This window comes from Antennarius striatus, chromosome 1, assembly GCF_040054535.1.
Source record: "Antennarius striatus isolate MH-2024 chromosome 1, ASM4005453v1, whole genome shotgun sequence".
NCBI classification, from domain to species: domain Eukaryota; kingdom Metazoa; phylum Chordata; class Actinopteri; order Lophiiformes; family Antennariidae; genus Antennarius; species Antennarius striatus.
In genome coordinates this window covers 3087022-3109166 of record NC_090776.1, presented here as the reverse complement: position 1 = coordinate 3109166, position 22145 = coordinate 3087022, and the positions used below count along the sequence as shown (strand labels likewise).

The 22145-nt window shown below is 45.1% G+C and overlaps 3 protein-coding genes across 4 annotated transcripts; 2 read left to right on the top strand and 1 right to left on the bottom strand.

Moving 5' to 3' along the window:
* Positions 1-1792: 1792 nt before the first annotated feature.
* On the top strand, positions 1793-5539 carry LOC137597031 (hatching enzyme 1.2-like). The gene is made up of 9 exons (XM_068317934.1): positions 1793-1913; positions 2157-2187; positions 2274-2336; positions 2585-2737; positions 3317-3434; positions 3552-3730; positions 3885-3966; positions 4546-4670; positions 5243-5539. Exons 1-9 carry the CDS (start codon positions 1851-1853, stop codon positions 5314-5316), a joined length of 888 nt encoding a protein of 295 aa, XP_068174035.1. The 5' UTR covers positions 1793-1850; the 3' UTR covers positions 5317-5539.
* A 669-nt stretch (positions 5540-6208) lies between these two features.
* mtch2 (mitochondrial carrier homolog 2) lies at positions 6209-10909 on the top strand. The gene is made up of 12 exons (XM_068317948.1): positions 6209-6460; positions 6999-7083; positions 8101-8207; positions 8293-8319; positions 8457-8513; positions 8629-8686; positions 8803-8854; positions 8925-8984; positions 9159-9252; positions 9563-9678; positions 9757-9832; positions 9916-10909. The coding sequence occupies exons 1-12, from the start codon at positions 6374-6376 to the stop codon at positions 10000-10002; spliced, it is 906 nt and encodes a 301-aa protein (XP_068174049.1). The 5' UTR covers positions 6209-6373; the 3' UTR covers positions 10003-10909.
* Positions 10910-11745: 836 nt separating this feature from the next.
* plekho2 (pleckstrin homology domain containing, family O member 2) lies at positions 11746-22050 on the bottom strand. Of its 2 annotated transcripts, XM_068317847.1 has the most exons (7): positions 21911-22050; positions 15891-16040; positions 15505-15627; positions 14647-14751; positions 14248-14346; positions 13704-13964; positions 11746-13612 (listed from the first exon to the last, which is right to left on the bottom strand). In XM_068317847.1, the coding sequence occupies exons 1-7, from the start codon at positions 21917-21919 to the stop codon at positions 12482-12484; spliced, it is 1878 nt and encodes a 625-aa protein (XP_068173948.1). In that variant the 5' UTR covers positions 21920-22050; the 3' UTR covers positions 11746-12481. The 2 variants fall into 2 exon arrangements, with proteins under 2 accessions (XP_068173948.1, XP_068173958.1); XM_068317857.1 differs by lacking the exons at positions 14647-14751; positions 15505-15627; positions 15891-16040; positions 21911-22050 and adding an exon at positions 14447-14613.
* Between the last annotated feature and the right edge of the window lie 95 nt (positions 22051-22145).

Here is a 22145-nt window from a genome sequence, read left to right as displayed (position 1 = left end):
GCAGATGTTCCACAGCAGCAGAAGACCACACCAGGTTTCACTCCTGTCAGCTAAGAACAGGAAAACTGAGGCAACAACTCACACAGAATCCCCAGAATCAGACAATAGGATATGGAGATACATTGCCTGGTCTGATTCGTCTGGAGGTCTGCTGCGGCATTCTGATGGTCGGGTCAGAAACATGAAAGCAGAGACCACGTCCATTCCTGTATGACCAGTGTACCCATCTTCTGATGGATACTTCCAGCTGGATTACACCATGTCATGAAGCTCCAATAATGTCAGACTGGTCTCTAGAACATCAGCTCTAATGGCCTCCAGTCACCAGATCTCAGTCCAACAGAGCAGGTTTGGGATGTGGTGGAACAGGAGATTGACAGCATGGACAAATCTGCAGCACCTGCGTGATGCTGTCACGTCAATGTGGACCCAACTCTCTGAGGAACATTTCCAGAACCTTGTTGGATCTACGACACGAAAGATTAAGGTAGTAAGGCAGTTCTGAAGGCAAAAGTACATATATATATATGTAAACATTTATTGCAACCGCCCCTAAATTGGAGAACTCAAAGAAAGTTAATGCTTTAGAAACACTGTTCTAACCACACAAAGGGATTTTGTAAGAGAAAGTTCTAATGCAACACTGATGTATACATACATCTTGGTCAGATGCTTTCTTTCGCTGAAGTCACACCATTTATATAAAATCAAATGTCAATTAAATGATTTCTTGGAAGGTGTTTCATGACTGACTGATAAACGATCAATAACCTGTAAAGAAACCACATGTTTTGATCAGTCAGAAGCCATAAACTGTAAACATGACTGTTCTGTTGTTTTCATGAGGAGGTGGATCTCTGCATGTTCTCCTCTGTCACAGTTCTCTGAATGTAGACTCAGGGTTTCAGACAAAAAACAGGCAGGAACAAACTACAGCCTGAGGGCCTTTTATGGCTCACCAAATTTGTTTAAACTATATAATTCACTTTATGAAATAAATGCAATTGTAAAATACTTTTTACAATAATCTATGCATATGCATGCTTTGCTGCCTGTTAAAGATCAAAACCTTTAATTTAATGGGTTTTTTTTACATATCATTTGCATTACACATTGTGATCTGTAGTGAGAGCAGGGAACAGGTGGAGGAGAAGCTAGAGAGGTGGAGGTTTGTCCTGGAAAGGAGAGGAATGAAGGTTAGCCGCAGTAAGACAGAGTACATGTGTGTGAATGAGAGGGACCCAAGTGGAAGAGTGAGGTTACAGGGAGAAGAGATCAAGAAGGTGGAGGATTTTAAGTACCTAGGGTCACCAGTCCAGAGCAATGGAGAGCTTTAGAATAAAAAAAACCCACTCCATCCATCTGCTCCTCACATTTTAGAAGTCTGTTTAGCCCACCAGTCAAAACATTTGCCCAGCCCTGGTGTAGAACGATGCTCTGGACATGTGGAAACTCTGACGTGTTCAGGTTCTTATAAGATGACAAAACCTTTTTTTTTTTCGTGAAAAGGTTTTTAGTCCTTCCTTTCAACAATTGTAAAGACGATAAAACGTCTCTATGTTATCTGAGGCTTAGGTTTACGTGTATTTCATGTTAGATTCTCACATAAAGCACATTGTCTTAGAGAACATCACTGACCACTAAAGCCAGTTGCACAAATCAAATCCCACGTCTTACTCAAGTCACTTCTGAGCTGAAGAAATAACTGCCACCTCCAGTCGAGCTGTGGTTGTCGGTAGGTTGTTGTTTTGCAGGACACCATATTAGGATGAATGCTGGTTGACTATATAAGTTCAAACCCTTCTGGTTCCTTGGTGGTTTCCTTGTGCGTCGCTGTCCCGCTAACAGCCATGATCCTCCAGACAGCCGTCCTTAGCGTCCTCCTGTGCTCTGCCAACAGTTTCTCCATACGGGTAAGCATCAGCACATCCCCACAGAATTTAAACAAGACCTCACTTTTCTGACACATTCTGAAGCTAAATTGAATCAATCGGGAAAGATATTGGTTCAGAATGTTGAAACTGAAGCTAATTTTCTGCCAGAACAAACATCTTCATCTAAGGTCACTTCAAAGACATTCAATATTTTGAGTGTAGTTGACGTGACTATCGCTGCGTGTCAGTTATCCTATATAACCAATGTTTTAACTTTATCAGGTTAACCCTGCAAAAAGCGAAGACTCGTCCGGTAAGGCACGACTACTTTTCAGACAAATTTTGTGAGTATACATGAAATTGAATATTTCAAGGAATGAAAGCAAATTTTCTCTGCAGGCAACGGCATTGACGATGACAACAGTGTCTCCATGCTGATCGAGCGCGCTAACGCTAATCTCGGTGAGTCGTTCTCCACTGCGTTTTCCTCAACGCAATTACAGATTCTGTTGCAACAGCGCAGTTTAAATATAAACCATGTCAATAATGTTGGGTACGTGGGTGATAATGGCTCACAGCCTTCTGGTCATGGCATGTGTGACGTCCATGATGTACAACACGATCAGGATTCTCTTTTTCTTTTCTTTTTTTTGCTGCTCTCCTGAATTTAAAAAAACTTTTAAAGTAATTCATCCATCTTAATTTTGCAGGAAAGAATTCAGATGGTCCTCTGGTGATGTTTGGAGACATCGCAGTGCCAACTGGTCTGCAGAATGCCGATCCCTGCACAGCGCGATCATGCCTTTGGCCTAAGTCTCAGGATGGCAACGTTTACATTCCCTACCGCATCTCTAACCAATTCTGTAAGATCCCATCAGTCAGGTCCATGTCTGAAGACACCGCTTTCATTTGGTGCTTTTTCTGTGGGCGTGGCCCACTAGGTTTTTCACAGCATGTCAGCCTATCTTCTTCATCCTCTTCTCTAACACCAACTGCCCTCATGTCTTCCTCACTACATCCATCCACTCTCTCTTTGGTCTTCCTCTTGTCCTCTTTCCTGGTAGCTCCATCCTCATCACCCTTTCACCAACGTCCTCACCATCTCTCCTCTGAACGTGTCCAAACCAACAAGGAGATCATTGTGAATGATTGGCTGTAAAGATTCTTCTCTCCATCAGACGCCCTGATTGAACTACTTTATATATACTACCATACTGGAGCTATGTTAGTATAGCAGTATAGAAGTAGTATTCGCTGCAGTAGTAGTAATAGTGCCATGGTTGTGCAGTTAGTGGCATTAGCAGCAGCAGATGTACTTGGTAGGCTAGTCGTTGTCGTCTGGTAAACTGACGGCAGCGGTTGTAGACGGACAGAAATAGAATTATAGCATTAATCAAACGGTAGAATTAGGATTAAAGCACTTTTTTTTTTTTCCTGTCAAGCATCTACACAGAGAAATGACATCGTTCAAGGTCTGAGGTCCTTTAGTAATTCCACCTGCATCCGTTTCACCCCCTTGAATGGTCAGGAGGACTTTGTGGACATCCAGTCTCAAGACGGGTAAATCCACCTCTTATTGAACACATACCCACATGAATGCACAGAAAGATCCAGATTACAGCTGCCTTGAGGGATGTCCTCCAGAACTAATAACTGACCATTGCTGCTCTGTTTCAGGTGCTTCTCATTCGTTGGGCGTCGTGGTCGGGGTCAGGTAGTATCTTTGGCTCGCCAGGGTTGTGTTTTTCTGGGGATCATCCAACATGAAATGCTCCACGCTCTGGGCTTCAACCATGAACAGACCCGCTCGGACAGGGATGAAAATGTCAGGATCTTGTTCCAGAACATCCTCCCCGGTGAGCGGCCCCATAGACCATCCTGACCAGCACACTGTGTGCAGGACATCCAAAGACCACGCCCCTTCGGATGAGTGGCTGAAAATGAGACATTTACGATCGGCTTGTCTTCAAGAAGATTAATATTTTAATCTCGATTTCTCTTCTCCTGCAGGAAGGGAGAGTAATTTTTTCAAGATCCGAACAAGGAACCTTGGCACTCCGTATGACTACATGTCTGTCATGCATTATTCAAGGTAGCTTCTGAATTCAGTCATACATACATTGGACAACGATTTATCCACCCGTCCTAATGCGACACAAGAAGCTGTGTACATATGACTTTTCGTGATCTCTGCCAGCGTCATATCAGTTACATATGTATTTGCTCGTAGGACAGATATAAAGCAACATTAGCATTTTTGGCCTTATCTCCGATATTCATTCATGTTCCAACAGTTTTCAGTTTCCAATCGTGGCTCCAGCTGTGATCCATGCGCTAATCAGCTGGTGTTTCCCTCTGTGTTTGCTACTGAACAGGCAGAAAGGCAGAGTAAATATTAGCCTTATGTTCATTTTGTGGATATGAACAGCAAATCAGCCTCCAAATTAAGAGACATAATATCCATATGAGGGTATAATAATAGCATTTCATTATTAACACGACAGCTATTGAAGGTGCATTAGCCAAATTTGGCCTTTTCAGTTTGTGTTTAACTGTTTCCCCTGACGCAGTTCGGAACTCATAGGTGACCTGAGCAGCTTTGGTGGCAGAAAAGTTCAAGAGTGGCAGTAAAACATAGACCTTCTTTCTCCACTGTGTATTTGCACCACAGGTTTGCCTTCTCTAGAAACAGGAGGCCAACCATCGTACCCATCCCAGACCCTAATGCACTCATGGGCCGGGCCACCAGCATGAGTCCGACTGACATCCGTCGTGTGAACCTCCTTTATAGATGCAGTATGTACAGTTTCACATACACTCAGCACTCTCTAAAATGGACAAACTTTGAGAACAAACCTGAAACAATGAAAACCTGGATCTACAAGGCAATTTACAATTTATTTAAATAAAAACGTGAAATAAATCAACATTTAAACAGCCAAATATCCCAGACCGCCAAATATCCCAGACCATTGTTAGCATCAGGATACTCGTGATCAGCCAGTCTGTGTATGTTAACGCAAAGTTTCCATTGGCTCTTTTTTAAATTATTTCAGATTCAAACCAAAGCAGACCCTCAATCCGTGCAAAATCAACCACACCTTAAAAGTACGAATTTTAAATGAAGGTAAATTGGTTTGGATGTTTTTTGTAAGTACACAAACTCAAATCATGAATACATGTAAATACATGCGGAATAAACTGAACTCAAACCAGCATGACTGAAACCCCGAAGAAAGAACTTCAACTACAAATTAAGCCAAGTTGTTAGGGCAATCATGGTGTTGAGAAATCAATCAATCAATTGATCAATCAATCTGTTTTGGGGGGATCTTTTGCATCCACAATATTTTCTCTTGTTCCAACAGGAAATACAGAGGAAACGAAGCCGACTGGTCGACAGGTGAATCCAGAAGCGTCTCACTCCAGGATGCGTTCATGAAACTTTGATTGTTTTTGCTTCTGCGCTGACTGCATTACAATTTGTGTGTCCAGTGAAATCATTTTGCAAATTTGCATTTTGAAATCAGCATATAGTAACTGCTTCCAAGCTAGACTAAATATTAATAGTCAATAAAAAGGCTTTCATATGTGAACTTCTGTTGAACATGTGCAGTTCTGTGGAATGTTGCTCCAGTATTTACAGAAATAAACACTCAATGTTACACTTCATGTTGTTAAAAGGGTCCTATCATGAAAAACACATTTTTTCAGGTCTCTACATACTGTACTCATACTAGTCCTCCCTAACCCGACCAACTCCTAGAATCTGGAAAACAAACATTTCCTGCATCAGTAAATATTTGAAATCTTTAGTAATTCAGAATCAGAACGACTCGATTCATAACAACTCCCGTCTTGACGTAAGAACAGGAGTGATTGACATATCCTGAGCCGTATTGATCGGTTGACACGTCCTCTCCCTGGATATGGGCGTGATTGAGATTCTACAGCTTCATTTTTCAGTGCTACGTGATTAATTTCTCACATATAGTGATGTGAACATTTTGGCGGTTCCCTTTTGTTCCCATGATGCTGATGGTGAGTCAGACAGTGTGTGTTTGTCCTACAGTTTTAATATGAACTCCTACTGGGCCACAGGTTTCTGTCAACCTTTAGCAGATGTACTTCATCGATTTGCACAGCATCTGAGACAGTAATCCAAGTTAGGAATCTGAGTCAGTAATCTGAGATGGTAATCTGAGTCAGTAATCTGAGATGACAATCTGAGATGGTAATCTGAGTCAGTAATTTGAGACAGAAATATGAGACAGTAATCTGAGACTGAGTTACTGCAGTCACCAGATTATTCAGGGTGACATCTTATTTTAAATTTAATTTTTAAAAATGAATGTCCTTGTGGTCCTGGGTGATGTTGTGTTCTGCTGGGCTGAAGCACCGCTGGACAGTATTTACCCTCTTCCACCAGGCGGTGGCGCTGTGACCTCCCCCGGTTCCAGAAGAAAGAGGCGAACTTCCGGCTTCGCTGTGGCTCCAACATGGCGGACACGTGTGGCCAGGTGCTGCTGGGGTCGGGGCTGACGGTGCTGTCCCACCCTCTCATGTACATTAAGATGCTGATCCAGGTGAGCCCCCGGTGTCCCGGTCCGCCGCCTCCGGATGTTTGCTCCACTTCTCTCAGCCGCTCGTCTGTGGAGACGAGGCGGATCAGCTGCTGTTCACCGACCGCTCGGCTAGCAGGCTAGCACAGCCGGTACCGGTAGCCGCTACCGCGTCACCCGGGCACCGGCTACCGGTCTCACCCCGGGCCGGCTGGAGCTAACTGTTTGTTTATACGTCTGCTAGCTAGGAACGTGCTGCGGGGTGACGTCATCAGGAACCGCGCTCGTGCCCTTTGGACTCCTTGCAGCTCGCTAGCTAGCATTAGCTGCTGTTTGCTAGTTAATGCGACGTTAACGACTCAGTCGCGTTTTAGTGACGTCACAGAAAGAAAGGTGGTTGTTTTTTTAATTTGATCTCTTGATGACTATAATAAATGTAAAGGATTAAAAGACGCATAAAGACCAGCTGTGAAACGTCGTAGCGCAGCTGAGACGTGACGTCGGTGTGACGTCACACAGCGACTAGCTGACGTTGTTGTTGTTGTTGTTGTTGTCCTGTCAGGTGGGACACGAACCCCTCCCTCCGACCCTGGGCAGGAACCTGTTCGGCAGACAGGTGTACCAGCTGCCGGGGCTGTTTGCTTACGGTGAGTGGGTCTCACTTCCGGACCCACCGGAAGTTAAATCCGTTCAGAAATGTTCAGCTTTAACTTCCGGTGTGTGTTGAGTTGTTTTGTTTCTGTTCTTTCTTTTGTCGGTGATTTTTATCCTCGGATATATTTTCTGTGGCAGATTAAAAACATCCATTGTGAGCTAGCAGTGTGTCGGGTCTATGGCCCCGCGGGCCAAATGTGGCCCGCCACATCACTTTATGTGGCCCGCGAAAGTATAGAAGGTCAGAGTGTCTAAAAATAAATCGGTCAAAAGTGCGCTTTGACCGAAAACTACATTTCCCACAATGCAGTCATTCAGCCCATTTTAACATTTACAAAAACGCCTTGACTCCTTTGAGTCCTGACTTGTTTTTGATGGGGTTGTTTTTTTTATTATTATTATTCTCTTGGATAGTTTGATCCTTGATTGATGGAGTTCTGTGGGTTTAATAACCTGACAAATGAAAAATGAGTAATAAATTTAGAGTTATGTAACATCAAGTAGTAGTTACATTTACATTACATTGAGTCACATTTATTTACATTTATTAGTTACATCTGGCGCTTTGAGGACAGCCGTAGATGCTGATGTGGCCCTCGGTGAAGATGAGTTTGACAACCCCTGATTTATTCAGTTATTTTTTATATGAAGAACCTTCAAGCGGAACCTTCCCCTCCCGTCCCGCTCGTTGAACATCTTAAGTCGCTGAAACTATTTCAAATTTCATTTCTGGTTTTGGGTTTTAGAAGCTGAAAGCTTCTCGTTACTGGAATAAAGCAGACACGGATTCATGATTTTGAGTTCTACTTACCCTTTTGGTTACATAAGTGCCCAAAAGAGTTTTATTTACCTCACTTTTACCCCTGATATATCAGTCCCTTCCAACATTGCTTTATTTTTATTTTTTTTATAGCTACCTGGCTGTAATATTAGCCTTTCTGTTGTCTTTATTTTTTGTGCGTTTCAGTTTTCCAGAACCTTTTTCTAACCTTTTCCGTTTGGTGTTCCAGCCAAACACATCATCAAAGTTGATGGGAAAGTGGGTCTATTCAAGGGTTTGGGCTCCAGGCTCTGCGCCGGAACCATCGGCACCGTCGTCCACAGCAAGTTCGTGCAGGTCGGTTATAGAATTGATCTCATCAAAGCAGACAATAAGAGTTTACACTTACATGAAATTCACGTTCATCTCTGCTTCCTTCCAGAAATGTCAGGAACAAGGCTCGCTACAGGTAAGAGCTCACTCCGATCCGTCGTGATCCAGTGGGGGTGTTTAGCGTGTTAGCATCAGCTGCTAACCCGTGAACCAGAATGGCTCTGCTCCAGACTGCAGTCTCACCTCGTCTCTGTTTGTCGCCGCGGTGTCCAGGTCCTGAGCGGCCAGCAGAAGGCTGCGGAGGGTTCGCTGCAGCACGTCGTCAACGAGGTGAGACGCCCACTCATGTCGCGTGTCCTCAACAGCCAATCGGAGAGGAGAATTTGCAAAGAGTCACTGTTATACATGTAGTCCTGTCAGCTGATTGTCTTCATGCGTTCTGCAGACGACCAAGGAGATGATCGCTCGTTCCTGTGCCACCATAGTCACGCATCCCTTCCATGGTGGGTCAGGACGGAACCCGTGTGTGTGTGTGCGTGTGTGCGTGTGTGTGTGTGTGTGTGTGTGTGCGCGCTGCACTGATCTGTGAGTCAGGACTATTTCCCTTCTCGTCTTTCAGTGATTACTCTGCGATGTATGGTCCAGTTTATCGGGAGAGAGACTAAATACAGGTAGAGCTCTGACCCTCTAGAGCAGCAGTGGGGTCCGTTGCACACCTGAGTAACCCTCTTCTGTTCTCAGTGGGGTGTTTGACTCCATCGTCACGGTCTACAGAGAGGAAGGCATGCTGGGATTTTTGGCGTAAGTGTGACTCTCATCGTTACAGAAAGGGAGATCCGCCCAAATGGATCAGTGTTCAGCGGATGTTTCGTCAGCCGGCTGTGAAGCTGGAGCGCTTGTGGAGCCGTGACCTTGTGAAGGTCACGCTGTGTGTGTGTGTGTGTGTGTGTGTGTGTGTGTGTGTGTGTGTTTCAGTGGGCTGATCCCCCGTCTGCTCGGTGACATCCTGTCTCTGTGGATCTGTAACCTGCTGGCTCACCTCATCAACACGTACGCCATCGACGACTCGGTAAGCCCGTGCGAGTGAAGGTGGACAGGTCAAAGGTCAACCCTCTCCTGATGCCTTTGATATGTGGGAGTCAGATCTTCTTCAGTTCAGAACGCTAATATTAGTCACCTTTAGTGATGAAAACTGACCTCTGACCTGAGAAACGTCTCTGAATTGAGACAACGGTCCCAAACAGACTGAAGGTTCTGGGGGGGGGGGGCAGTACAAGTCTGGACCTGGACTCCTCTGAGTCTGGCTGTGGTTTGGTTCTGGTGTCGTTGGTCTTGTTGGACGGGTCCTCACCGGTCGGTTTCTTGCCTTCTTCTTCCAGATGAGTCACACAGGAGAGCTGAAGAACTGCTCCCAGGCGGTGACGGGCTTCTTGGCCAGTATGCTAACCTACCCGTTTTACCTGGTGTCCAACCTCATGGCCGTCAATAACTGCGGGTAAGTTAGCTGGTGAGCTGCTGTCCCCGATGCTAATGTGTTAGCGCTAACGGACTCCCGGTTCCTCCGTCCTCGTAGGCTCGCTGCAGGCCTGCCCCCGTACGCTTCGGTGTATCCAACGTGGCTGGACTGCTGGGGGCATCTAAGCAGGGAGGTAAGGGCGACCCGGTTGGTGCCGGTTTGTAGCTGAAACCCGCTGGTCGGTGGGTCACCAACAGCTTCTTCTCTTCCTACCAGGGCAACATGAGCCGAGGCAATGGTTTATTTTTCCGGAAGCTTCCAGCAGGAAAGATGTATGCAATCGACCAGAAGAGATTTTTTTAAGCCTGAGCAGGACTGAGTGGATCGTCGGGTCGGAGCAGAACCAACGGTGGATCTGATCTGGACGAAGCGCTGCGTAGTCTTGTTAGGTAGTTGTTTTTTTTTGTATGCATCGGGTTTTCACTCCGACCATGTGACATAAAATAGATTCCATTAATTTATGGGTAGGGTTCATGAACAGACGCTGGTCATCAGCGTAAAGTAGTGTCGTTAGCCACCGGAGGGGGCGTTGGCTCAGACCCAATCTGAAGGTGTTTCGGATCGCGTCCAACCGGGTTCTCGGTTCTACCTGAGGTCATGTGATCTCCTGTTAGCCGGGGTCGTCCGTTCTGACCACACTTTCCAGAGTCCTGGGGGCAGAATAACCCACACACACGCTTTTTAGGGGACCTAAATGTGTGCATCTCATAATCGGTTTGTTGAGTTGACGAGTTGCTCGTATGTGTTGTTGGTTTTGAAGGAGGGATGTGACCCCAGCGCGTCCGACCGGACCCGCTGGCTGCTGTGGCTTCCTTCTGACTGACCCAATAAAAACCTTTTCTGACCTGTGTTGTCGGTTTAAGTCCCACCTACAGGAGCGGTCCACAACTAACCCCACACACAGCAGAGTAACCACGGTAACCGCTGCTCGGCAACAGGTTCGTCTGATGAGTTATCAGTGACCAGAAGGTTATAGTTTAACGTTCTCCTTTGCTCGTATTCCATTCATGAACCACTCCCGAGTGTCCGCACTCGTGGCACGCTCGCCATGGTGTCGGTGTGAATGCAGGACGGTAGGGCTAATGGGAGCTAAATGTAGGGCCGACGCTCGTCTGTCGGGAAATATTCAAGAACATCTAAGCGGGTCGTCAGAAGTTCTGTTTGTGTCCGATACAGCCTGTCAGCGTTTAATAAATTAATTTATATTGTCTGTGGCTTCCTGTCCGTTTACATCCGTCCCACTGGAGCTGCTCCTCAGGAGGGTCCAACATGTGTCACATGGGGGGGGGCGTGAAATAATTACTGTTTTAAGTTTGAGGTCACAAGTTTTTGCATTGATATTTAAAGTTCAGGTAAAGGGAATGAAATTATGAGCAGGTGTGAAAAAATGCAGGTAGGTTTCAGACTTGCTGTTTCTATCATCAAATATATTCATTAATAGTTCAGAGGTCATGTGACCGGAGCTGGTGAACAGCATCATGGTTAAAGGGTCACTGAGACGCTCACTGTTAAAGGCATGTCTTCTAAATTTCTAGTGGAGAACCTCTGGGTTTCTAAGATATGGTTCTGTTCATGGTGACAAATGCTGAACCAGTGAGGAACATGAGAACCCATTTGTATCGTCACGCTTCAGAACCTGTTCTCTGAGAGAACATGGGGCCTGGAGCCGTGGTTCTGGTGCTGGAACCGCTTTGTGCTCCCTGTAGCAACCCAGACCTGAGCGGAACACAACGCCCAAAAAGGAACCTCAGTTTTTGGGGGTGGATTTGACTTTTGCCCCGTTTCCCCATGTTGTCATTCTATTTGCACCACAGCGGCTGAAACGGACTCCCAGCCACTTCCTGGACGGACAGACTTGAGTTCCCTCCAGGAGAACCGGCTGTCGTTTGCCTTTATTCAGCAGTTAGAACTTATTTATACCGGCGTCGCGCTCGGAGTGTACCCTGCCTCTCGCCCCTAGTCCGCTGTGGTAGGCTCCAGCAACCCCCGTGACCCGTGGTCAGGAAAAATTCACGCATTACTTATTAATATAACAAAACAATAGAGTAGCAATTGTTAAATTTATTTAGCAGTTCATTAGTAAGAAGATTAATATCAGAAACGTCCTGAGCTGCATATAAAATATAAACGCTCTTATTTAAACCTGACAACAGAAACAACATGAAGACAGGAGAGAGGAAAAAACTCTCCTGTCTTCATGAACGTTACTGCTTTTGTAGCTTTCAAAGGCATCATTTCAAGGTTTAGTAACAGTCCATCGACTCACTGTTCAGTAAACGCTGTGATTCTCACACACACGTTACACAATGATGGCCATGTTGCGTATGACGATGACGATGCTTCAGGCAGACGAAGACGAAAGTGGTTTCAGCTGCATCGTGTCGACGTCATCAGCTGGCTACAAGCCTGCGTATACATACATAAATTTATATAGTATTTACATACAGTATTTTTTTTAGTTGACTTGTCAAAATTGAGGCATTTAGTTTATGAAGTGTTCCTTCACAAACACATGTCGGTAGTTAATGATGGTCTTGAGTTAGTTAACTTTGGGTAGACACTAGTTAGAGACTGATGACTGCAGTAAGCACATTGTTAAATCTGTTAAATCTGTTAAACCTAGTCCTTACTCTAAAAATAAACCCTCAAACTGTGCGTCCACATAAAACACTTCATTACGGCTTCATGCCAGCTCAACAGTATGAGAGAAAGGCTAGCCCTTAGCAACCATTAGCCTGCGCGTTGCAAAGCAGTGAGACAATCGTGATCACATGACCAGCTTTCACCAGCTCTTCCTGTAACCGGAGTTCTGGGCAGGTTCCAGGTTCTTGACCCCCCTGAGAAGAGGGTCGCCCATCTTCAGCTCTTCCGTTGCCTCGGCCGGACTGCCCTCGTCGTCCTGGGACGGAGACGCTGGCTGAAACGGGAGGTGGGTCTCTTCCATCTCCAGAGGTGATCCGGCGCTGAGGTTTGTGACGTCATCACAGGAAGCCGCCGCTCTGGAACGCTTCCTCTCTGGAATGCGAGCTGAAGACTCGCTGGTCAGGTCTCCAGACGACGCGGACCAGACCTTGCTTGGTTTCTCTGAGCACTGAGGGGGAAGTTCCTGGGAAGGAACGTGAGACCCCCATGCGGCCACTGCCTTCCCCAACTTAGTGCCAATTTGAAGATTCTCTTCATCGCACAACACCTCCAGAACCGCGTGACTTCCTCTCAGGGCGAACGTTGAACCTCCCAGCGTGTCTTCACTGTCATCATCTGAGTCTTGACCACTGTCCACAGATTTCTCCTCCTCTCTCCTTCCTTCCCCCCCCCCCTCAAAGAGACAGAGTGCTGGACTGGGGCTGAAGCCGTCATTGACAGGGACAGTCAGTAAGACGTCAGGTAGGCCTGTCTCAGTGGCGGTGGCTACTGGCAGCAGGGCAGTAGGCTCCTGGCCTTCAGTAGGTGGCGTCTCCTCATCTTCTCTGTGATCAGTGCCAGGGGGCCCACTTTCCTCAGCCTGGACCTTTGCGGTCAGAAGGGGACTTGAGTTCACGCTGAGCGACTCTGTTGGGGTCGCCGACCGACTGTTGGACAACCTGTTGACGTCGCTGCTTCTTGTCTCTCCTGACTCCTCTTCAGAAGACGATCCACTGGCTCTCTCAGAGTCATGGCCTCCGACCGGAGATGGAGCTGGTTCATCGTCACCGGGTACGACTCTGTCCTGTTGGTCTCCTTCTACAGCAGGATGGGACGGTTTCTTTTCTTTGGGCGGAGGGGTAGGAGGGTGGGCTTTTGGGGTGTGGTTGTTGGGAATGGTTGCTGGTGGGTCTGACTTCTTGGAATCAGGACCCGTCTCCACTGCTGTTTCCTCCACAAATAAAACACAGGGCTTGGCGTCTTTAGACGGAGGCATGGGTGGCTTCAGGACCTGAGGAATATTCAAACACATTTCATCCATGAAGTTCTCTAGCTAACTAGTTTTACATTGAATGACGGTGGTTAACTAGCAGTACACTGACCTTTTTCTTGTGGCAACCAGCAGTTCCAGGTTCATCGTCAGGCACTGCTTTGGGTTCGGGCTGAAGCTCAGGCTCACCCTCAGCTTCCTCCTCGATACCTTCTGGTTTCTCTGTAGCTTCAATGGTCTGGGACAGGGGTATTCCAACATGGATGGCCTCTTTAGGGGGGGCATCCCAATGGGAACAATGGGTTCCGTTAGGCAAGGTCTCATCAGGGACAGTATCCAAATCCAGGACATCTTTAGATGGTGCAGAGGTGGCCTACAGGGGCAAAGATAGGAGTAGATAGACAATGTTAATTGAATTAAAGCTGCTATGGTAAGAACTCAAAGCTCTCCAAAAAATTAAATAAAATAAACAAATACATTTTTAAAAAATATGTCAGACAATTTTTTTCCCATTTCTCTAAAGAAGCTTCAAACTTCTGTGAAGCATAAAAAACAAAGTTAGGACTTCAGAAGATGATAAATTTAATGTTAATGTCCGACACACACCTGCCTCAGGTATGGCTACCAGAGTCTATCACACACACACACACACACACCTGCTTCAAGTGTATCCTGCTCGGGGGCCGGCGGTTCTGGTTCCCCTTGGGTCGGGTTCGAGTCACATGCTCTAAATTACAGCTTTCATCGATCTTCACCTGCCAAAAAAAGAATCTTCTCAGTCGTACAACTGAATAAAAATTGGGACATCGCTGACGGTAAAGCTGCGGCATGTTGGGTAATATAGTCGTTAGTCACCCTCACACTCATGCAGTCGTGCATGACGTGATGCAGTAGTGATAACTCTCAAGGACCATGGTGCTTCACTTCCCTACTGATCATATGACCGTGATGCATATGGTTCGATCAGCCGTGTTCTGTTCCAGAATGTTCTTTCCTTCAGACGCTTGGCTTTATAACACACTGTGATGATGAGTCGGGGATAAACGGATGCTGACCTCATCAAAGACTTTGTTCTTTGCTCGATTGATGGCGTCTCTCAGGGCTTCAATCCAAGCCTCCTTCTCTTCTGAACTTTGTACCTGGAACTTCACGTCAAGAACCTGTCGCCATGGAAACCGTACAAAGACTTGTGTTAGCAGATGAGAACGATTGACCATGTAGAGACCACCACTATGCTTCAGATATTCTGAAGCAAAATGTTTATGAGTGATGCTAACATCTTCATCCACCTGCCAACAGGTTGGTGTGGACGGACGGGGACGGATGTGTTTGTCGGATCATCATCGTTGGTACATCATTATTGGTGGAAGTGGGTGTATAGCGTGCAGCTAATAGCATGAAGCTAATAGCATGCAGCTAATAGCATACAACTAATAGCATGCAGCTTATAGCATGCAGCTAAAGCTCCCTGTCTGACTTCCTGAACCTGTCTGAACCTCCTCTCTTGTGTTACAACTTATGTTGTGTGTTATAATTTAATCTCGTGTGTTATAACCTCCTCTTGTGTGTTATAACCTCATCCCCTGTGTTATAACTTCATCTTGTGTGTTATAACCTCTTTTGTGTTATAACCTCATCTTGTGTGTTATAAGCTACTCGTGTGTTATAACCGTCTCTTGTGTGTTACAACCAAATCTCCTGTGTTTTAACCTTATCTCGTGCGTTATAACCTCCTCTCATATTATAACCTCATCTCCTGTGTTATAACCTCATCTAGTGTGTTATAACGCTCTCTCGTGTTATAATCCCCTGTCGTTTGTTATTACCTCATCTAATGTTTTATAACTTCATCTCGTGTGTTATAACCTCCTCTCGAGGGTTATAACCTCATGTCGTGTGTTATAACAGCTCACCTTACGTCCAGACTTGGCGGATCGGATCAGGACCAGTCTGTGCTTCTTCTTGAAGGTACTTTTGAGTTCTTCACACTTATCATAGTTTTCCAGGTCAATCTTTTCCAAGCAATTCTGCAAGTCCTGAAATATTAAGTACCAGCAAACGTGTTAGCCCGAGTGAAGCTGACAACCGACATCACTCAGGATTTATAAATCCAGGAATCCATGAACAGAAATGCGTTCAGAAACCGCTAGACATCGGATTCACAAGGCCTCCCTGACGTCACATGATCAAGTTCTGGTCCGGAGCCCACTCAGTACACATGAGGTCAGGCTACCTTCTGGGGCGTCACGTGTCACACTGTTGTCTGAATGTGTCTTGTCTTAAGATAAAACCTGCAGACCTGGTCCTGGTACACCAGCACCTCCGTCTTCTCCACCTGGATGAAGTGGTCCTTGTAGCCTGCAAACAGTCGACCCGTGGCTCTCTTCACCCAGCCAGCCTTACCCAGGAAGTTTGGCCCTTTACACGGGGCCGGGTCCTCTTTGGCACCCTACGATGATAAAGAGGATGGAGGTCACAACCACACACGTCTGATGAAGGACCGGGGTGGGTGGATGGGACACAATGACGACACTACGTAGAACCTGTTAAAACACGTCTGACTTCAACCATCAACAATCAACACACCGCTGAACAGAGTGATCAAGACTCCCCATTCCAACTTAAAAAAATTAACCAGAAACAGACAAATGTTAATGTTCTGATGACGGTAGAATTCTGTGACTGTGATCAAACCAGACGCCGCTACAGCCTGAAGCAGCTCACAGTCAACAGGAACATCCGTCACACTCATGTTCTACGGTGGATTCATTTTGTAGAGTAGGCATTATTGTTGGTTGACATGACATGACATGACTTTAGTCTTCAAGGCAAATGTGACGAAAGCACAAACTACCAGTTTTGAACAAACTAGGTTTTAAACCAACTAACTAGGTCTAGACTGCTTTTTAAACTAAGTAGGTTTGTGAACTAAATAAATAACTGACTACATTTTGAACTAACTAACTAACTAACTAACTAACTAACTAACTAACTAACTAACTAACTAACTAACCCATTAGGTTTTGAACAAAGTTCAAAGCTAACTAGATTTTGATCTAACTACGATTTAAACTAACTAGTTTTTGAACTAACTAGGTTTTAAACTAACAAGGTTTTGAACTAACTCACTAGGTTTTGAACTAACTAGATTTTAAAGTAACTAGGTTTCGAATTAACTAACTAGTTTTTGATCTAACTAGGTTTTGAACTTACTAGTTTTTCAACTAACTACTTTTTGACTAAATAGCTTTTGAAATAACCAACTTTTGAACTAACTATCTCAATTTTAAAACTAACTAACTAGTTTTTAAACTAACTAGATTTAAAATTAACTAACTAGGTTTTAAACTATTTAGTTAATTAGGATTTGAACTAACAAACTAGCTAGGTCTTACACTGGTTAGTTAGTTAACTAAGTCTTAAACTAACTAGATTTTAAAACTAGCTAACTAGGTTTTAAACTAACTAGGTTTTGAACTAACCAACTAACTAAAAGTTTTTTGAATGGAATTGAATTTTCCGACTATTTGAAATGACTTTATGTTTTCGTGCGTGCATCACGCGTGTGCGCCACATCATTAAAGCGTGTCTGTCGCCTGTTTCTCTGAGTCAGGAAGTTGGAACAGGATGCTTTATTTGGTAGTTGACCTGACGCTCACGTGTCCGACTTCCTGTTTGACTTGACGTGACTTCCATCAGAAATAGATGTGGTGCGTGTTCACGTCTATATCCGCATAGCAACAGCTTCGTGACCCGGCAACCCCTGACCCAGCTGATGAGATTCAGTCCGGTCACAATATGTTCTTACAAGAAGCTGCTTCACAGATTTATGGCTTCTGATTGGAGCCGTCCAATCGGTGTAGTGAGACCACAACAACGCAATAACACGGTGTAACCACGAGGAACAGGAAGTAACTCTCTCTAATTAAAATCAGCTGTTTGACACATAAATCCAACTGAACAGGAATACAAATGTTTTTACTGTGATGGTTAGAGAGAATGCGAACATTCTAGCTTGTGAGGAGCAGCTTTTAGAATCTTTAGGGTGTCATTCTAACACACGACCAGCGTCACACACCAGCGGGTTCTTTGCGGTTCACCCGGCGCACATGTGACTTCCTCTGCAGCCATCACAGAGGTGGAACCATCGGACACCCTTCACACCTCGATTATTCTACAGAGATGGGTAGAGCAGCACCACCTGGACCAGCAGCCGGTTGACGACCGTTTGAAAAGAGACATCTAGAACCTGGAATCACGGCTGTCTGCTTGGTTCCTCCTGGCCTTAACCCAAATTAAAGAGATTTATAAGTCATCAGTGTTGGACTGAGTGTTCAGTAATCAATTAGGAGTATAGACAAAAGGTCAACTGTCCTGTTTTTTTAACTAAACCAAGGTGAAACAGGGGTGCAGGGGGTACTTTATTTTTCATGTATTTAGTTTATTTTTTTTGGACACGTTAATACAACGGACTTCACACTATCATCAAACTTGCAACATCAACAACAACACCTGAAAAAAAGGGCTGACGGGTAGAAACCATTGGGCTTGTGAAACTTTAACACGTAAAATGATTTGATCACAAGTTTACCGCAGTTCTACACAAGCAGAAGATCAACCATCAACAATCAACGGCTAGGGAAAACACAGCGAGTCAGTCTGACGGTTTTAAGACAAACGACTATTAAAACATGCTTCCCATCAGCTGTCTGTGGGCGGCAGCTTCTCCTCTGACCAAATAAGGCAAGAGAAATGACCCTACCTACTGTGGGACGAATAAAGGATGGGCTGATCTCTTATCGTAAAACATTTCCCAGATTCAAACAGAGTAGCTTGATGTGCTTCAGTGAAACATGGTTACGCATGGATATTCTTAAATTCTCCTTATTCTCACATTCTCTATCATTTTTTTCTCCAGCAGTGAAACTGTAATGAAAAGCAATTCCCCCTTGGGGATCAATAAACTACTCTGATTGATGTACCAGGTGCTCCCCAAGATACGAACATCCAACTTACAAACGTTCGTAGATACAAACAACCAGTGACGGTCAGTGGTCAGTGGCTCAGTGGTAGAGCAGGTCGTCCAATGATCGTAGGATCGGTGGTTCGTTTTCAGCTCCCCTAGCCATTTGTCAGTGTGTCCTTGGGCAAGACACTTTACTTTAAAGACACTTTACTTTAAAGACACTTTACTTTAAGTGCGTGATTGTTCCAGTGGTGGTCGGAGAGGCTGCCACGTTTCCGTCAGTCTGCCCCAGGGCAGCTGTGGTTACACATATAGTTTAACATCACCAAGTATGAATGAGGTGTGAAGGAATACTGGATTCACTGTAAAGCGTCCTTGGGTGTCCAGAAAAGCGATGTATAAATCTAATCCATCCAAAATACCGTACTTGCGAGCGCAAGTTCATATTTTGGACCGCGCATCGTATCCAACTAGTTCCACGTTTTGCAGCAACGCACGCCGATCAGCTGTGCTGCATACGAGCATCTCAATCACTCACCCCCCTCGTCTCGACTTAAATAAGATAAGTCTGTCTGTGTGTGTGTGTGTGTGTGTGTGTGTGTGTTCACTATGTTACAAAGGACACACTGCACATGAACACACACATAGACAGGCTACACATACACAGATCAAAGCAAAGCTAACTACTTCCACCCATTTTTTTATACCCGCTTCTTCCACTGTAGTGGGTCGCAGGGTGCCAGAGCCTATCCCAGCTGACTGGGGTGTGAGGCAGGGAACACTCCGGGCGTGATACCAGTGCACCGCAGAGCCACATATAGTTAACTAGTTCAGTGTTTAATTAGGATGTTGCCAAACGCTGCTACCTTAGCCTTAACACGAAATGCACCTCGGAGACGAAAAGGCCTTTTTTCGGGGAGAGGGGAGATGTTCTCGCAGACAGGCCCAAGATATGTCAGTCACTACTGGTAATCACTCCCGAGAAATGAATCGAGACATTTTCAGACATTTCCAGATTTGAGGAGTTAAAATAATAATAAACTACCTCTGTGTAACACGGTTACAATACAACAATAGCACTACCTCTGTGTAACACGGTTACAATACAACAAAAGCACTACCTCTGTGTAACACGGTTACAATACAACAACAGCACTACCTCTGTGTAACACGGTTACAATACAACAACAGCACTACCTCTGTGTAACACGGTTACAATACAACAACAAGAACCAATGCAGTCAGACTGCAACATCCCGCAACACCTCTGAATTCAAAATGTTACCCTGACCTACTTGCATAGGTTAAAGATCAAACCTAGTGCTCTGACCGACTGTCACTGATCAAAGCATCAGCTTTGATCTATGGTCTTACGCACACTGGCCTTCTCCCCTCTGTCTTTCTATCTTATCTGGTTCCTGAATGTACAAAAGTTGAAATTTGACCTTGACCTAGTTTTCTCAAGATCAAAGTCATCATCTCACTTTTATCCCCTTTGCTGCCTGAGTAATGAGCTTTTTGTTCCATATCTCTATCTGCATAGTTTGCGAAAATATTTGGTGGACTAACATGAAAACTGTCAATTACAATACATCACCGCTTTGAAGCTGTATGTAATATAATACATTACCTCTGTGTGACACAGTTACAATACAACAATAATACACTACCTCTTGTTTGAGCTCCAACTAATTTCATTTGGGTTCTTTCTGATGTAATCTTAAATCTGTTTCTGATGTAATCTTTAATCTGTTTCTGATGTTATATTTAATCTGTTTCTGATGTTATATTTAATCCGTTTCTGATGTAATCTTAAATCTGTTTCTGATGTAATCTTTAATCTGTTTCTGATGTAATCTTTAATCTGTTTCTGATGTAATCTTAAATCTGTTTCTGATGTAATCTTTAATCTGTTTCTGATGTTATCTTAAATCTGTTTCTGATGTTATCTTAAATCTGTTTCTGATGTTATCTTAAATCTGTTTCTGATGTTATCTTTAATCTGTTTCTGATGTTACCTTTAATCTGTTTCTGATGTTATATTTAATCTGTTTCTGATGTTATCTTTAATCTGTTTCTGATGTAATCTTAAATCTGTTTCTGATGTTACCTTTAATCTGTTTCTGATGTTATATTTAATCTGTTTCTGATGTTATATTTAATCTGTTTCTGATGTTATCTTTAATCTGTTTCTGATGTTATCTCTAATCTGTTTCTTGTCCCTGGTACAACCAGACCCCCCCTGTGGTTCAATGTGTCCAGTTGGGAACAAACGGAACAAATGTCAGATAACAGTAGAGATGGAGGTCCAGACCAACCCTGTGAATCAGCTGGTGGAGTAAACATCAGACCCTCTCCCTCCACCCTCATGGGTTCTGCTCCAGCTGTTGGGAAAGTGTTTGAGGTGTTGCTCTGGTTGCACCACCACACTGGTTTTGACACTGACAGCAGGAAGAGATGATGCACACAGCGTGTGTTTGTGTTGGGTTCGCTTGTCCTGTTAACTTTTCCAAAGCTGTTTAAATGAATCCACTGGACGATAAGAAGGTTTCTTGAACTTTCTTGAAGTGGATTCATTGCATCAGCTTTGGAGAACCAGACATGGATAACTGAGAACCTACACAGACACCTCCTGTTGATGTTGAAAGGAAATGAAACACAACTGTTTTCACTTCACTTCTGGTAAATGATCAGTTCTATAAATGATCGGTTCTATAAATGATCGGTTCTATAAATGATCGGTTCTATAAATGATGGGTTCTGACAAACTGAAATGAGTTTAGGACTTTTCTTTTGTATAAAGTGGGTGAAAACAATGATGTAGGGAGTCTGGAGCCATTCAGGACTCATCTGAGAGTCCTACTCACACACACACACACACACACACACACACACACACACACACACACACACACACACAAAGGGCGCTGTTTCTAACTGGGGGGGGGGGTGTTCTCTGGCATCCGTCGAGCCAACTGTATTTAATAAAATGACAACCGGGTCTGCTCCCACCGGGTCGGAACCGGTTCCTGAGCCTCCAGAACCTCTACAATCAACTTTCCTCGGAGTTCGAGGCTCTCCGGGATCCGATCCGGACTCTCATCAACAAGTTGCTGCAGAGGATCGGCGGGTCCGGGTCCGGTCCGGGTCCGGGTCCGGTCCGGGTCCGGTCTGTGTGCATCCAGACCAAACCGGGTTCGAACCCGGCCGGACAGCGACACGGACGGGGTCGCGCCCCGGCCGCGTTCGTTCCTGAAGACGAGCCTTCGTGAAAAGAGCAGATGTGGGTCTAGTCGGACGTTACCGGACGGAACCCCGCCGACCCCCCCCGGGACCGGCCCGCAGCTACTCACGTCGTCCATGGCGGGGCCGCAGATCCGTTATGTCGTGGGTTCGACTCTCAGATCACTCGACGTCGCCCATGCCTGGTTCTTCCTCGTCGAGCAACTGACACATTTCCGACAGCAGATGAACGCAACCAGGAACCGGACGCGACACCGATCCGGGGTCCCGGTTCTGCTTTCGCTCAGCACCAAAAAAGTTCCGACAAAAAAGTGCCGTTTCCGGTTCAAGTCTCCTCACCGGGTT